This window comes from Mobula birostris, chromosome 4, assembly GCF_030028105.1.
Source record: "Mobula birostris isolate sMobBir1 chromosome 4, sMobBir1.hap1, whole genome shotgun sequence".
Taxonomy (NCBI): Eukaryota; Metazoa; Chordata; class Chondrichthyes; order Myliobatiformes; family Myliobatidae; genus Mobula; species Mobula birostris.
In genome coordinates, this window is record NC_092373.1 from 130,661,830 (window position 1) to 130,675,523 (window position 13,694).

A 13,694-nucleotide genomic window follows, 5' to 3' on the forward strand; every position below is an offset into this window, starting at 1 on the left:
CTTGACATATGTATATGCTTATGAAAATGTAATTTTTATTTTCCTGGTTTGTTGCACTTGATTAAATTTTTTGAAGACCATTTATCTTTTGTTTTGGTCTTAAATTCAAGAATTTCACTGTAAAATGAAGTTTTAAGGTTTGACTAAATTTTGAAAAGAAACAGCTATGCAAACATAATTTCTGATTCATTCAAAATCATAAGCATATTTGGTTATTTTTTTATATTAAAGATGCATACGTGCTGCTATTTATTCTTGTAATGGTGATTATGTTGTTCTTTGTTTTTCAAGTTTGCCATGTATTGCCTTGTGCTATTTTATAAAGTGCTGCGAAATGAATTGAATCCCATCCAGCCAGTGGGCAAATTTCTCTGTGTGAAGCTAGTTGTTTTTGTATCTTTCTGGTAAGTTGTTTTAAAAAATGTTTTATTCTCCTAAGGCTTTTTATTCCTTGGGTTAAAAAAAACAATAGTTTTCTTAAAGCTGAATTTAATAATATAAATTAGTTGACTACATTAATGAAAAAAATCAAAACCCGAATTGTTGAATTGCTTTTTTGATCATTTTATCATGATTATTAAAATTTCTTTTTCAATTGTTTTAGGCAAGCTGCCTTTATTGCATTACTTGTGAAAGTTGGGGTCATATCTGAGAAACACACTTGGGACTGGGAGAGTGTAGAAGCTGTGGCTACTGGTCTACAGGTAATTTTAGCAGTTGTATTTGTACAGCAACCTCAAAAGCAGCATCTTTTATGGAATCTATTTTAGTTTGCAAGGATGGCTAATTAGGAACAGGTTATTTTAAAGCTACCATTGTTGAGAAGAATAATCATAATATGGTAGAATTTTATATAAAGATGGAATCATCTAGTTTGGAAACGTGAACAATTTTGAAGGTTGTCTTTGGTAGTGTTGGATCTCTGATAATGAGTGTTCTGATCCTTGCGGTTCTTCCAGGAGTCAGGAATGACAAGCCAACTTAATTCTAAGATTTCAGTTTATTTTAAAGTACAAACAAACATGGTACTAAGCAAACTAAATAAAGAGCTGAGAAATGATGCCAAGGGGTGAATAGGTGCAACCACAAAAAGAATAAAGATGGCGTCTCTGAAAAGTGCATCACTTTTATAGATAAGATTAAGAAAATCCCTTAGATACAGAATAAATTAGTTAATAGGCTAATTAAAGCTATCATATCATGTGGGTAATGTGCTAATACTTAGCCAATGAAAACTGAGAAAGGTGATACAGCAGTTAATTTAACTGTTAATACCGCTGCTTGCCAGTAAGTGCTGATGAACCATCACATGCTGTGAAAAATACATTAGTTTTTTTAAAAAGCACAAACCTCATAACAGTAAAAAGTATTTTTTTAAAAGTGGTTCTGAATAGTAGATTGCTGCATTAAAAGGTTTGACGGTGAAGAAGTGTCTCTAGCGTAATTTTCTACAAATACATATCCCTTTTTCAAGCGTAAAAGCCAAAGGAAGAGTGTTCTACTCATGGCAAACAAGGTTATAAATAACAGATTTTTTTGTTGCCTAAAGAGCAGTAAGCCTAAGAATTGGGAATCCAGACACTTTGATCAGGAAAGGAGTATTAGAAAATGAGAGAAATCTGCAGAAAAGCACATATATAGTCTGGAATATCTTCTGTAGACCTGTTTTGTCTTAAAAATAAATATTTAGCTTAATAACTGAAACAGGATAAATAGGGGAATGAGGAAGTAACTGAGTAATAAAATAAGTACTGTGTGTCTGTATTACCTGCAGGAAAGAGTGGAGGCCAACTAGTTTAAAGTGAATAAATTAAAATAAACTAACAATAAATTAAGTTAATGGGATTAGATGGTCACAACCACACTCAATTTGGATATCTACATATAAAATTTTGATAGAACTGGAAGGTAGTCAAAGTAACTGCATTTTTTTAAGAAATGAGGGGAGAGCAGATTGCCAGCTCCAGTTGGGTTCACCTGTCATGAGGGAATATGCCACAAGGCTATTTATTGGATCACTTGAGATTGGGAGGAATGTTCTGGCCTGAACTGCGTATTGGCTGTCAGAAAACAATCTGAACAAATGAGTCACTTTCAGGCTTGGCATCTGTGACCAGTGCTGGGGTCCCACCAGTTCACAATTGCTTTGAGTCCAAAGTTGCTGATGACATTAAGCTGGGTGATAAAATGGGATGTGAGGAGGGTGCAGAGAGAGGTTGCTTAATTTTCCATGTACAACGAACACATCATCCCATTCGTGAAGTTTGGAAGCATGATAAGAGATGTCATTGGAATGTTTAATATTCTTGCAGGCTCTTGCAGTGCGGATGCAGGATGCTTTCCCCAGGCCGGGGAACACAATCTCAGAATAAATGGTCATCCACTAAAGATCGAAATTGAAAGCAACTTCACTCAGAAATTGGTGAATGTTTGTAATTCTCTACCCAAGAATATGTTCAAGGCAGAAATTGATACATTTTTGAAGACAAATGGGATTAGCACAGGAAGGTGGCTCTGAGGTGTGATATTGATTAGCCATGATCTTACTGATGGCGGTGTGGCCTTTAGAACTGAATGGCCTACTCCTGTTTCTTGCATTCATACTTCTGTCTTCAACGTTCATATAGTTTTGGGAGTGAGAGTGCAGCTTGTCCCTAGTTATTGAAGGAATTGGGTTCTTATCCTTTTATGGAAGAACTCAAATGGTAGGTTGTACAATGAACCCTTCATCTCACTGAGGATACATTACAGAAAGACCACAAACATGAACTGTGCTGGTAACTCTTTATTATTTCTGTTTTGCTTTATTGTTATTGTTTCGCTGGTAGCCTTTAACTAAGAGTTGCAGTAAATAGTGAGAAATGTCAGGCGGCTGGTCAGTCTCCTCCCTGTAAGAATATAGTAAATCACAAGCTTGTTTTTGCATGCAAGTTACTTAAATCTATGCTGCCAGATGGAAGAATGCAGTTACTTAGAAGTATTTTTCCATTATACTGCTTTTTGCTTAACAGGTGTATTTTTCTGATCAGTTTGTGTTTAATATTACTATTTTGAGAGCCAGCCTTCAAGTATATTTCCTACTTTCAATGTAACAACAAAACCTTTTAAGCAACAAGTTTAAAAAAAAAACTTTGCAAATATTAAAGTGTTCACCACTGGTGAGTTATGTAATGTTAATATGCAAATGATGCGATACCATCTTCACACACAAAATAACTATTAAGTGCAAAATGGTGACCAACGTTCTAGGTGTGCAATTTTAAATATAGAGAGCACAATAGAATAAATAAACACCAAAATGTACATTAATTTTAAGTTCCAACCATTGCTCATCTGCTCTTTCACCTGTGCCACTGCACGTCTCTCCATTGCTAGTGCTAATTATTTATTAATAAAGTTTATTAATAAGGTACTTAGTTTTCTTTCTGTTGTTTCTTTGCCACCAATAAGTCGTCACTGGGCACCATCGTAAACCACATATTTCTGATCAATCTATCCAATCCACCGAAATATTTTTCCTTCAACCTGTCCCTTAATGAAATACCTAACACCTTTTTCACAATTTTCTCTCCTCTCCACCAACATTGAACATACCTCCCTTACAGTCTACTCTCACTTATTACCTCCCCTTTTGTCATCCTCCCTCTTACCTCTTCTGTAATCTCCACAATGATGGGAGATCATGGAAGAAAGGACCTCAGCCTAGCCCTAGTGCATTATAGAAATATTGGTCCTTCAGTAGCTGAACCATAGATCGTGCATCTCTGGTTTCACAAAGAACTGAGTGGTAGGCATTCATGCAAAAATAGAAGATCAATGGGACGAATATTATTAGGCATTTATTTGAATCATTTAAAATTTTGAAGTCATCAATGTGAATGTAGCTGGGAAGTAATAAAAATGAGAATAGAGAGATTGTTGAGTTAACAAAGAAACAAAAGGGCAGGCGGGTGGTAGTTCATTGGGGTTCATTCTCCACTGTTGACTGTAAGGAGTTTGTACATTTTCCCTGTGCCCACATGGGTTTCCTCTGGGTGCTCTGGTTTCCTCCCACATTACAAAAATGCATGAGTTAGTTAGGGCCATTGAGTTGTGGATATGCTATGTGAGTGCCTGAAGCATGGCAACACATAGAGCCTACCCAGCATAAGTCATGCTGATTTGACTTGCTACAAATGACACATTTCACTGTATGTTTTGAAATTTTGTACATGTGACAAGTAAAGCTATGTAATCTAAATATGAACTCAGTGATGCTGCCATAGTTTGGAGAAAGAACTGCTTATAAAAATGAAATATTAGTAAATGATTTGAAATTCCAGATAGGAATGGCAGCTAAACTGCTAGATAAGGTCCAGAATGATTAGGAACTGTAGTTGGTAGGATTTTAACATGTTTGCATATATGAAATTTTCGAACTTGGTTGCTGAGAGATGGGTTGGGTAGTAAAAAGTGAGGACAAATCCAGTGGGTCCCAGGAACTTCAAATATGACTTCGTTATCAGTGAATTCTGTAACCTGCTGATCTTTCATTGCACATCACACAAGGAACTTGGGAAAGGCTCTCAAAATTAAGGTAAGTTAAGGACTTGTAAAATGTGTTTGAGAAGCAAAGGTTTTTAAAACTACAAAGATTTGTTGATTCTTTTGGATATTTTCATATATGACCATTTGCATTATCAGACAATGTTCCATTGAGTTGTAAGATTTTTATTATCACTACGGTAACACTTTATGTATAATTTCCATGACCAGATTGTCCGAGTAGTTCTGACACAGGTTCAGCCGATCAGTGTTCAATGATCCCATAGAGTGCGGTGGCTGCATCAAGATTCAATACTCCTCAGCACGTGGTACCAGACTTTAGAATTTGCTATTCTGCAACACTTGGGTGACGATACCTCTTTCACTAAAGACCAAGTCAAGATCAAAAGATTGATAATCTTCCAGCAGCAGTTGATGTTTGTCTGTGTTTGAAAAGCCTATACAGCACAGCTTTCTATGTATGCAGAATGGAACATTGTTCAGCAATGTGACCAAACACATCTTTGCAATGCCAGCAAGATAGAATCTCGCCAAAAGGTGAAACTTGGCGTTTGCATTCTGAGACCTCCAAAGTTTGATGTACCCATGCACAAAGGTGGCCATCAGAATGAGCAACATTTTGGGTGTTTGATTTGCATCTTATACACTAATACTAACGATCTACACAACATCCATCTTCAGCCATTCCTCTTAACCTTTAATTAAATGTGATTAAATAGATTAATTGAGGAAATTAGCTAGTAGGAAGAAAGGTAAAACCTGAAAAAAAGTAATTTGATCAACTTTTTTTTTTCTATTTTCCTCCTCAGGATTTTGTCATTTGTATAGAAATGTTCTTTGCCGCGATTGGTCATCATTATAGCTTTTCCTATAAGCCCTATGTGCAGGAAGCTGAGGAAGGCTCCTGCTTGGATTCATTTCTTGCGATGTGGGATATCTCTGACATCAGAGCAGACATATCGGAACAAGTGCGGAATGTTGGTAAGGAAGCTGTGTTAGTGGGATCATTTGCATGTTGACACTGAAACTTTTAATCTCGGGTTAAAAGTTTTCAACCTGTTTGTAGTGCAAAGGTGTCAGTTCCAAAGTATCATCTTGACTTAGTTTCAAGTGAAGCCAGTGACAATGTTGTGTTATTTTGTTTAATAGCAATCATATCAGAAGAGATCCCCCATTAAGATCATATATATGTTGTATTTTGCAAGACTAGAAGTGCATCATTTTATATGGAAACTTAAGAAGAAAATACAGGTCTACCTAATTAGTCAGTAGAAATTATTCTTGTAAGAAACTAGCATTTAAAATGTCTTCTTGTTAACCTGAACTCACCTAGCCAATGATCTAGTTTTAGACAGGACTTCATGTATCCCAAACATTCCTCAGAAGTAACTACAGATTAAGCACCCCCTTATCCAAAATACGTGTATATTACATATATAAAAACGAGACACCATTTCTTTGAACCATGGTGTAAAGCACATTACACACATAACACACAATAAGTTATGAAGGTAAGGATAAGATCTACAGAGGAATCTCACATAAATAACAAACCAAAGTGAATTAATATTAAATATTGTAAGGTATGGAACAGATTAACCAGTGACACTTTGAATTCGATGTGGCCAGGAGTTCAGAAACCTAATGGCCTGTGGGAAGAATCTGTTTCCCATCCTGACCATTCTTGTTTTTATGCATCGGAGTCTCCTGCCTGATGGTAGAAAGTCAAAGAGGATGCTAGATAGATGGGTTGGATCCTTAATAATACTAAGGGCCCTGCATACACAGCGCTCCTGATAAATATCCCCAATGGATGGTAGGGAGGTCCCTATGATCCTCTCAGCTGATCTCACAGTACTTTGTAGGGGCTTCAGGTCCGATGCTCGACTACTCCCATATAGAAACATACAAAATTTTGAAAGGGATAGATATGATAGAAGTAGGAAAGTTGTTTCCATTGGTAGGTGAGACTAGAACTAGGGCACATTGCCTCAAGATTCAGAGGAGAAGATTTAGGACAGAGATGAGGAGAAGCTGTTTTTCCCAGAGAGAGGTGAGTCTGCCCAGGGAAGCAGTTGAAGCTTCTTCACTAAATAAGAAACAGATTTTAACATAGTAAGGGAATTGAGGGTTATGGAGAAAAGGCAGGTAGATGGAGCTGAGTTTACGGATAGATCACCTATGATCTTATTGAATGGCAGGGCAAACTCCATGGGCCGGATGGCCTACTCCTGCTCCTATTTCTTATGTTCTTATGGGAGCACCAGTGCTCAACATACTGGGATGAGAGATATTGCTGCCCACAGGGACTGACTGGCCTTACTGTTAAGGTGAAGTGACCTCATATGTCATGAACAGAAGTTAATGAAAAACAGAACAACAGAAAAACACTGCATAAAGCAAAACAGATCTGAGTCATGTATGAAAATAGCAGATTTGTCAGTGTTGGAGTGAACATGTGCAGCTTAACGGTATGCTGATCGTGAAACAAGCAAAGATCTGTTGCAACAAATTGAAACTGAAGGTAATTCTGAATATTCAGCAGGCTGGTTGAGAAATTTAAGAAAAGGCACAGCATTAAATTTTTAAAGATTTATGGGGATAAAGTATCATCCGATCACAAAACAGCAGAGAGATTTATTGGGTTTGCCAAGATCGTTGGTGATGAAAACCTAACACACTGAAAGGCTGCAACAATACATGTGTGATTAACAAGTGTGAGATAGACTGCTTACTAGTAGCACATAAATTCAGAGTTGGGAATGTTGGTGATGCCAAACAGCCACAGACTGTCCACCTGAGCAGCTGAGCTTACTTTTCTGATAGTTCAATGTACACATTATTTCATGCACAGAAGTATTAACAATTTTTATATAAAACTGCCTTCATATCTGTATGAGCTGTACATGTAATGTAAATGGATTTCATGTTTAGACTTAGGTTCCATCCCCATGTTATCAAGTCCGAAAAAATATGGAGCACCTTTAGGCCCAAGCATCTTGTTATAAGGGGTGCTCAACCTGTATCAGGCTACTTTTCTACTTGGGATACGTTTTTCTCTTATTGTATTGGTTTAAAGATTTCCTTTGACTAGTATTTTGATATTTTGTTATGTATTTGAACATTTGGTGGGCCTTATTATTAGCTACTTCGTAAGCTGGGCATCTTGGTCTTTCAAATTGGCCTATTACCATTTGTGGAGAGTGTTTACTTTTCTTCCCAAGTCTACAGCCTGTGATTCAGCAATGACTGGTGCTGTCAAATAGTTATAAAATTAAGAGGATTTACTGTTTTTAAAAGTTCCCAGGAGTTCGTGACCAAGAGTCCTGCCAAAATGCGATGTTTCTGATTTCAATCTGGGTCTTGACCCAGCTAACCTCAATCTGGACAATAGTGCGAGAACTGTATTTGGTCTTTGCTTTTGGGCTTGGGAAGTACAGATCATTGATTTATATCCCTGACTCTTATACAGTAAGACCTCAAAGTCTGCATTTAAAGTATTGGGTCAGGACTGTTTCTGCTTGGTTGATATGTCCTAGTGTAAAGAGGTAATCCATACTGACTTGCTGATTTGGCCAATTGCTTTAATACATCAATTTTACCCTATTTGAATTCTTGAAGTTGACTTGCAGCCAAAACAACATAACTGACTAATACTATCATTTCCTGGATTATTTCCAAGTATCTTGGACTTTAGCACATTTCCCATTTTCTGAAATGTTTGGAAGTTGGTTAATGCTTTTGACATCTCATCAGACTCGGATACACATACTCTGAGGCACTTAAGATTTCCATTCAGTCTGAGGTACATGGGCAAAAAAATATACTTCTGAATGTTTGTCTTCAGAAGTAATTAATTTCCTGTCTTAAGGACTATTATCCTGCTTTCCTGTTCATGAAACCTAAGACAGAATACTGCATTCCTGCAGTTCCCCTTACTGTCACAAGATGTCCTTCTTTCTCCAAAATTAGTTATACAGGTTGAGCACTTATTAGAAATGCTTCAGGCTGGAATTTTTTTTGCATTTTGGAATATTTGCTTCTATACAATGAGATACCCTGGGGATGAGACCCAGGTCAAAACACAAAATTAATTGACATTACATATACAACTTGGACAAATGCCATGAAGGTAGGTTTATATATTTTTAATAATTTTGTTCATGAAACAATGTGTACATTGAACCATCAGAATAGTAAGCTATCACTACCTCAGCAAACCAGTTGGACAGTCAGTGGATTCTGAATTTATGTGCTATTGGTAAACAGTCTTTACCAATAGCACATAAACATTTGTTCATCATGTATACGTTCAGCTGTTCAGTGTGTTAGATTTTCATCAGTGACCATATTGGCAAACTTAGTGAAATTTTCTGCTGCTTTCTGATCAGCAAACACTTTACCATCAATCTTTAAATGTAATGTTGTGCCTTTTCTTAAATTTCTGCAATCAGAGTGCCTTCAATTAACTCAGTGGCCTTCAATTTTCAGTTCATTGTGATATATCTTTGCATGTTTCATGAAACAGCATACCATTAAGTGGCATATGTTCACCTTGATGCTGACAAATCCACTCTTTCAATACACAATCGAGATTTCATTTTTCACTTTATGCAGTGTTTTTCTATTTTTCATTAAATTCGGTTCTTAACACATGTGAAGTCACTTCTCTGACCTGTCTGTGGTTCGCAGAAACCTGCACATTCCCTGGGAACCTTCCCAGTGCCTTGTTTAATTTTCCATTTGTGATGTCATGTCAGAATTCAAAAAAATTGCATTTTTTGGAGGTTTTTGGAATTTGGAGTGTTCAACCTGTATATTGAATATATTACTCTTTCCTTTATACTTTTGTTTCAAAAGCTGCAGGTTTAAACCAGTAGTAGGATACTGACGGCTGCTGGATTCCTCTGGTTAACTCAATTTTATCGTAAATCTGATAAGGAAAATTGTGTGGAAGTCAGAGAATGATCATTGAAACCCTAAAATTTGAGAAGTTATCATTTATGCCAGCTGTTTTTCACTTTACGGGCTAATTCCTTCCTCAGTAAAAGAGGATTAATAATTTGTAAATGGTAATTGATTGCATCAAACAGCTGTGCATAAAGCCGATGACTTAAAGATTTTATAGTATATTCTAATGATGGATCTTGAATTGCTGTTGCAGCTGTACCAATGAACTTTATTTCATCTGCAAGTGTGTCAGTCTGGACACCCTTCAGACCTACTTAATAGTTAACACATGTATGCTTCCAACTGGTCTCTTAGCAATCTCTCTTATTGAATAGCATTTAGGAAATATTTAATTTTACAGGATTTGCTTATGGTAACATAAATGTAGGCACAATTAAGCTGATTGTGACTTAAATCTCTTGTATCTGGATGGTGGCTGCAGGGTAAATATACTAATAATTCACAGAATTTTTATCTAAATATAGTTAATGTAACAAACTCAAGATAATTTGTGGATCTTACTGAGGAGCAATCATCGCATCGTTTCTGAATGTTTAAATTTTACAGGAAGGACTGTGCTGGGTCGACCAAGGAAAACAAATGTTACTGAGGAGGAGGAGCACAATGAACATACCAGCCTTCTCTCTTCAGCGAGTCAGGATCTGAATTCTGATTCTCCATCTCTCCCACCTTCTCCAAAGGGGTACTATCAAGGATTTGGACAGACACATGCAGCTCTTGCACCCCATACTACTGATGATTTACCAAATGAGAAAGAAAATGAAGATGTCTTAAATTCTGTGCACAGCAAAACACCATAAAACCCCGATCAAAGTGCTTAAATTGTTCGTTAAATTTCGACTTCAAACTTGCTTTAAATCCATATCTCTTGATGGTACCATGGATAACAAGACCGAGCATTATAGATGAACTCGATGAAAATGTTAAAATAGAAATCTAATGCTGTATATTAAAACAAGCAAACTATATGATATCATAGAACTTTGTGACATAAAAGTTGTATGAAAATCACTAACTACTGTATAGATGTCTATAATAGTTTTTAATGGAAGAAATTACACAATATTCAGAGCATCATAAAATCCATCAAATATCTCCCAGATTATTGGATATGGAACTTGTGTCTGAATTTAAAAAGTACTTGATGGGCATTTGTACTCCCCTACAAGGTTGCAACCTGGGAGCTGAGAAGTCGTGTTCAGTCAGAGCACCTTAACTTGTATGGACAGGACAGGCACAGGAGGCTTCCACTTCAGACTTTAAATTTAAATATTAAGGCATCTTTGAATGTAATGGTTATTTATTCAGATTCATTGTTTTCACTTCATTTTATATTTTCACTGAGATTAGTCATTTAAAGGAGCAATGGAGACTACTTTTGCTCAATTTGTCCCAATCATTTATTTAAGTTCTGGTTGAGGGATCTTGTGTACAAACTGATAGTAGTTTTTCTTTATCTACATAACTGACTAAACTTCCACAAACCATAGGCTGTAAGTCATTTTGGAATATCCTAAATGTGTCAACAGCACTTCATTTCTGCACACTGGAGGAAGAGGTAGTCCAAAGTGCAATAGCTCCAGTGTGTTACATTACAGACCCAGGAGTTTAATTCTAAAATAATAACCATATATATTTCCACCAATTTTGTGAGGCCAGAATGAGCAGGGCATTCCTGGGTATTACATGTGTAGCAGAAGGTTTGATAAATACAGTAAATTTTATCTCCTGTATTTTAATTTCCTGAAAAAAATACAGTTCCAATATCTCTACAGCTGAAAACTTGATCTGAAAACTTTTTGGGGCCTATTTTTGAGACAATGTTGCATGAAAATGAAAGAAAATTATGGCTACTACTTCTGAACTATTGCCTATTCAAATTTAATACTGCAAGTACATTCTAACCACATTACCAACCTGTGTATACATCAGGCATCATAATTGTTACAAGACTTGGATGCATTCAAAATGTACTTTGGATTTCTTCTTCAATGCTGTAACTTGCAAAAGATTGAGTGTGAATCAGAGAAGTATATAACTAGTATAATAGTATAACTAGTAAATTGTTAAAATAGAATTGTCATTTAGTAAACTGTTAGGTTTATAATGGTAAATTAATATTGCCTTGTATAAATCACAGACTGCTAATCTGTCAAATGTTGGGCATTTTGCTCAGAAATGAGTGAGCTATCTTGCAAATTTTGGCTATTAAACTACATTTTAACATTTCAGTTTGGATGTTAGAATCAATTAAATATACAGACTATGTAAAATTGTTTTCTACCTTAATCACTATATTCATTGTTTTTAATTACTTGGGGCTATATTTTAAGTGATCAGATTGGAACAATATAGAATCCTTAAAACAACTCGATCAGTAATCAAAGATTTGATACATGGCTTAATTTGATAATTGCACATGCTGCTAAATGAAGGATGTTCCTTTAAAATTAGGAATCAGAATATTTTCTGTTAAAGCTACACTAATGCCAGCAGATGTAATAATGCTTATTTACATGAAATCAAAAGTGAAAGCTTTTGATATTGTAGCTAAATAAATAAGGAAAATAAACCTTTGATTTCTTTTAACTGGTGTTTAATATTGTTAAAAATTTAATTAATTGGACATTTTCATGGCTATCAATAGATGCCTCAGTGACTGTTCTAAAGAGCATCACGTAAGTACAGGAAACCCTCACATTACTGTTGTTCAGCTAATGAAAATTCACCCTTACAGAATTCAAAATCATAACCCAAAGATCTGAGCTACAGAATTCACTCTCAGAATTTGTGGGGGGAAGTGGGTGGAAGCAACTACAGTTTCTTGACACATGCCCAGATAATCCTGCTGCACATTTACTGAAATTCATGAGACAAACTGTTTTGTAAGAACACAGCTCACCGCAACACTGGGGTTACCTGGGCATTGTTTCTGAAATTTAAATGTGGCTTTCTTCCTTTCCAGACTCTCATCAATATTACTACCACTATTTGTGAGCCAATTTGAAAATTATGACCTGATTCTTACCAAGACATATTTTACTGCAGATCTTGGCAAAATTTGCGCAATTATATTACTTACTGGTGGTTATTCGACTGCCATTGAAAGTCAAGCTGGCCTTGCGTTAGGAGATCTGCCTGCTAATCCCACGCCAGTTTAAACCTGTGGAGCAGTTTTAGCAAATCTGTTCCAAAGTAGAGAAATCGAGATAAAAGATTCTTCAACCTTAGACCTGGTGAGGCTTGTCCTGTTTTAATTACATTGAAGTAGGTTTCATCCGCCTTGGGTTCTATTTTTATGAGTACTTTTGCACCATATGTCATTGCTGACAATGTGAAGCTACCATAAATGTATGGCTGTTTTTGCATATATGTACATCAAATTCATAGAGGACCCAGCAGCAGTTTGGTTGTCTTCATGATCCAAACAGTAAAGTTAGTGTGCTGAACATTGTGGTTATATCAAAATGTACATAAACAGTGCCACATAATCTGATTTTTAAACCACACTAACCAATGCTCTGTAGTGCTAAATGAATTACTTATGTGTTTTTCAGCTTGAAGGTGGCCAAAACCATTAAACTAATATTCAGTGCACACAATTCCTCTTATTCATCTATAAAGGACACTGCTTGAAGCCTCCTTGGCAAGAGTAATTTTCACTTTGCATAATAACTGGTTATGTGATTTAATTTTACTTTAATAAAAGCTCTTAAACTTGTCTAAACAAAATGCCTTCCTGGGAATACACTATTGGGTATTCTGTATTAACATAATAAATCAGACTTACTCGCTTGATATGGAAATAGCTTAGTAATAGCTCTAATGTTTCAAATAACATTTAGCAGCCACAACATTTGGTGATCATTTTTCATGCATAATAATGTGAAAGATCTATTACTATTAGATATAATTTTTTTGCCATTTCTCATCTCTATTTGCTTAAGGCAGATTGAGATCCGCTTGCTGAAAGAAAACATCTTTTTGATAATGTCAATGCAATAGCTAATTGTAAACCATAGGAATTATCACTGAACAGTACTTCCAATGGTGACAGAAGCCAAATGCTAATCCACAAATGGTGAATACATGTATGTATTTTGCTGTATTTAATACAAAGCCTATAAAAAGTATCCACTCCCCATGGATGTTTTCATATTTCATTGTTTTACAACATT

General features: G+C 35.9%; 1 protein-coding gene across 2 annotated transcripts in view; it reads left to right on the plus strand.

Annotated features, from left to right (window-relative positions):
- Positions 1-12,102, plus strand: part of tmem184c (transmembrane protein 184C) — a 34,467-nt gene extending 22,365 nt beyond the window's left edge. For both annotated transcript variants that reach the window (XM_072256036.1, XM_072256037.1), the window contains exons 7-10: positions 292-404; positions 605-704; positions 5,355-5,526; positions 10,063-12,102. In XM_072256036.1, the coding sequence (XP_072112137.1) occupies positions 292-404; positions 605-704; positions 5,355-5,526; positions 10,063-10,316 (639 nt within the window). In that variant the 3' untranslated portion in view covers positions 10,317-12,102. The remainder of the gene's footprint in view (positions 1-291; positions 405-604; positions 705-5,354; positions 5,527-10,062) is intronic.
- Positions 12,103-13,694: the final 1,592 nt, after the last annotated feature.